We start from the raw sequence: 2,438 nt of genomic DNA on the forward strand, positions 1-2,438 counted from the left end.
GATCCTCTGCAGTGAATGGGTGCCGTCAGAATGAGAGTCCGAACATCTGATAAAAACATCACAATAATCCACAAGTAATCTGCACGACTCCTGTCCATCAATGAATGTCTTGTTAAGCAAAAAGCTGCGTCCATCATCTATCAAGGCATTTTTAGCTTCAAGCCATCGTCTATAATCCATAATAACGCTTCCTCTAGTGAAATAAATCCATCCCCTGTTGTCCTCTCACATCATTATATACCAGCATATTTGTTTAGATGTGTTTTGGACAGTTTTTGCTTGTAATCGGTGCTTGTTATGTGCATATTTCTCTGAGGATTCAGCCAAGATGACTTTTTCTCTGGAGAAAGCAATATTATGGGTATTTTAACCAGAAGCAAAAGTTTGAAGTTAAAATATAATAGACTCTCCAGGTTTAAACACAAAACAAAATCATATGCATATTTAAAAATGTACATGTTTACTCAATCATCTCTCCATATAACGAATGTAATAAGTTATAAATAATAATAAAAAAGGATAATAAAATGAAGTACTCGAAGTGAATAGCTATGTAAGTTTATTGTAGTTCTCACTAAATATCCACATTTCAGTTTCAAGCACAGTACATTTTCATTTTCAGTACATTTTAAGAATGTCATTTAGAATTTTAAATGGTTAACAAATAACACCAAGATATGTCATACATGCCTGTGTGTATGTTTGTACAGACCATCAGACCCAAGGAAGGCTGGCAGGTGTACAGTTCAGCGCAGGATGCTGACGGTCGCTGCATCTGTACGGTGGTGGCACCAGAACAGAACTTGTGCTCCAGAGACGCAAAGAGCAGACAGCTCCGCCAGTTACTGGAGAAGGTGTGTGTGTGCACATAATGTGTGTCTAAGAACTCTGAAGTCATTTTATATTGAGATCTGGTTTAGATAACAAAAGCTCTCATTTTAGCAATTTCAAAGCATTATGCTAGACTGCTCGCCATTGTCATCTATTAAGAATGCCACAGGCTTCTCTGCAGCTGATTGTGGAGCTGATGATGGTAATGCAAAAAGGCCTGAAGAGTTCTTTAGGCCCCCTCTTGTTTCTACTTCCTACGCATTTCTTCTGTGTTACTGTAAAAATTCTGCAACAGTTATTGGCCCATAAGATGTATCTATGTCTTTCTTTTTTTGGTGGATGCTAGTGAAGGAAGTAATAGGGTTGACGATACATAGTCTCATTTTTATCCTGTTTTAAATGTGTCAGTTGTGGTATGTCTAAGATCTTTCCGTCTTTACTTGGGTTGCGTTAAGTGGAATTATGGAAATGCAGAATTCCTTGGAGGCATAGTGTCAGGGCTGATTTACACCAGTTGAAAATATAATTTAAATCTATCGCATCTTCCTTTTTGCAGTTCAAAGAATGATTAATGGATCCTAACTTCATTTCGGCCCATCTTACTCTCTTAAGATTCAGAACATGTCGCAATCGATCGAAGTGCTGAACCTGAGGACCCAGAGGGACTTCCAGTATGTCATGAAAATGGAGAGCCAGATGAAAGGACTCCGATCAAAGTTCAGACAAATCGAGTCGAACCGAAGAACATTATTGACTAAAAACTTTCAGGTGAGCTACCATTAAAGTCATGCCTCAGAGAAAATCAATGGTCCTTTCTCATATGAACAGAACGGTTGGAAAAAGCCACATTCGTGCCATTACTCTCCAAGAATGACGAATCAAATCCCACTTAAAAGCTTCTTGTCTTTATCCTTCACAAACATTTCAAAAAGCCACACACTGTTCAGCATTTCTGGAAATCCTGTAAACACCAAAAGGTCATGTTTGATTTCAAAACATTAATATCAATTGGGTCTAGCATGTCATTGTTCATAACGTCTTGCTGTTTACCGGGCGAGCTGTGCCATGCTCTTGCATCTGTTTCTGTAAATGTAAGCAGTTCTCCCCTCATGTGATTTCTATTTAAATGTCTGTCTGGTTTTGCAGGAGCTGAAGGGGAAGATGAATGAACTGCAGCCGCTGATTCCAGTGCTGGAGCAGTACAAGACTGATGCCACACTCATTTCCCAGTTCAAGGAAGAGATCAGGAACCTGTCTCTTGTGCTGACTGCTATCCAGGAGGAGATAGGAGCGTATGATTATGAGGAACTCCAGCAAAGGGTCCTCGGCTTGGAGGGAAGACTGAGGAACTGTATGAACAGACTCAGTGAGTTGAACTCAACATGACTTCCGTGGTATTTTCTTTTGTGGTATGGTATTTGTTCCTTTAAAGTTGAAGATGTGTTGACATTACTTGTCATTCTCCACTGTGTCAGCCTGTGGTAAGTTGATGAAAATCACGGGGCCCATCACTGTAAAGACATCAGGAACGAGGTTTGGAGCTTGGATGACAGACCCTCAGGCTTCACCTAAGAACAATAAGGTAATAATGACCATTATAATGGACA

The 2,438-nt window shown here is 39.7% G+C and overlaps 1 protein-coding gene across 1 annotated transcript; it reads left to right on the forward strand.

The window, feature by feature from the left end:
* Positions 1 to 710: 710 nt before the first annotated feature.
* Positions 711 to 2,413, forward strand: LOC107580302 (noelin-3-like; the record flags this gene model as incomplete). The annotated part of the gene is made up of 4 exons (XM_016266024.1): positions 711 to 854; positions 1,444 to 1,599; positions 1,978 to 2,197; positions 2,307 to 2,413. Coding segments are annotated over 4 exons (627 nt in total), but the record flags the coding sequence as incomplete, so codon positions are not given.
* Positions 2,414 to 2,438: the final 25 nt, after the last annotated feature.

Source organism: Sinocyclocheilus grahami, unplaced genomic scaffold (assembly GCF_001515645.1).
Source record: "Sinocyclocheilus grahami isolate Dianchi unplaced genomic scaffold, SAMN03320097.WGS_v1.1 scaffold30282.1, whole genome shotgun sequence".
Classification (NCBI taxonomy): Eukaryota; Metazoa; Chordata; class Actinopteri; order Cypriniformes; family Cyprinidae; genus Sinocyclocheilus; species Sinocyclocheilus grahami.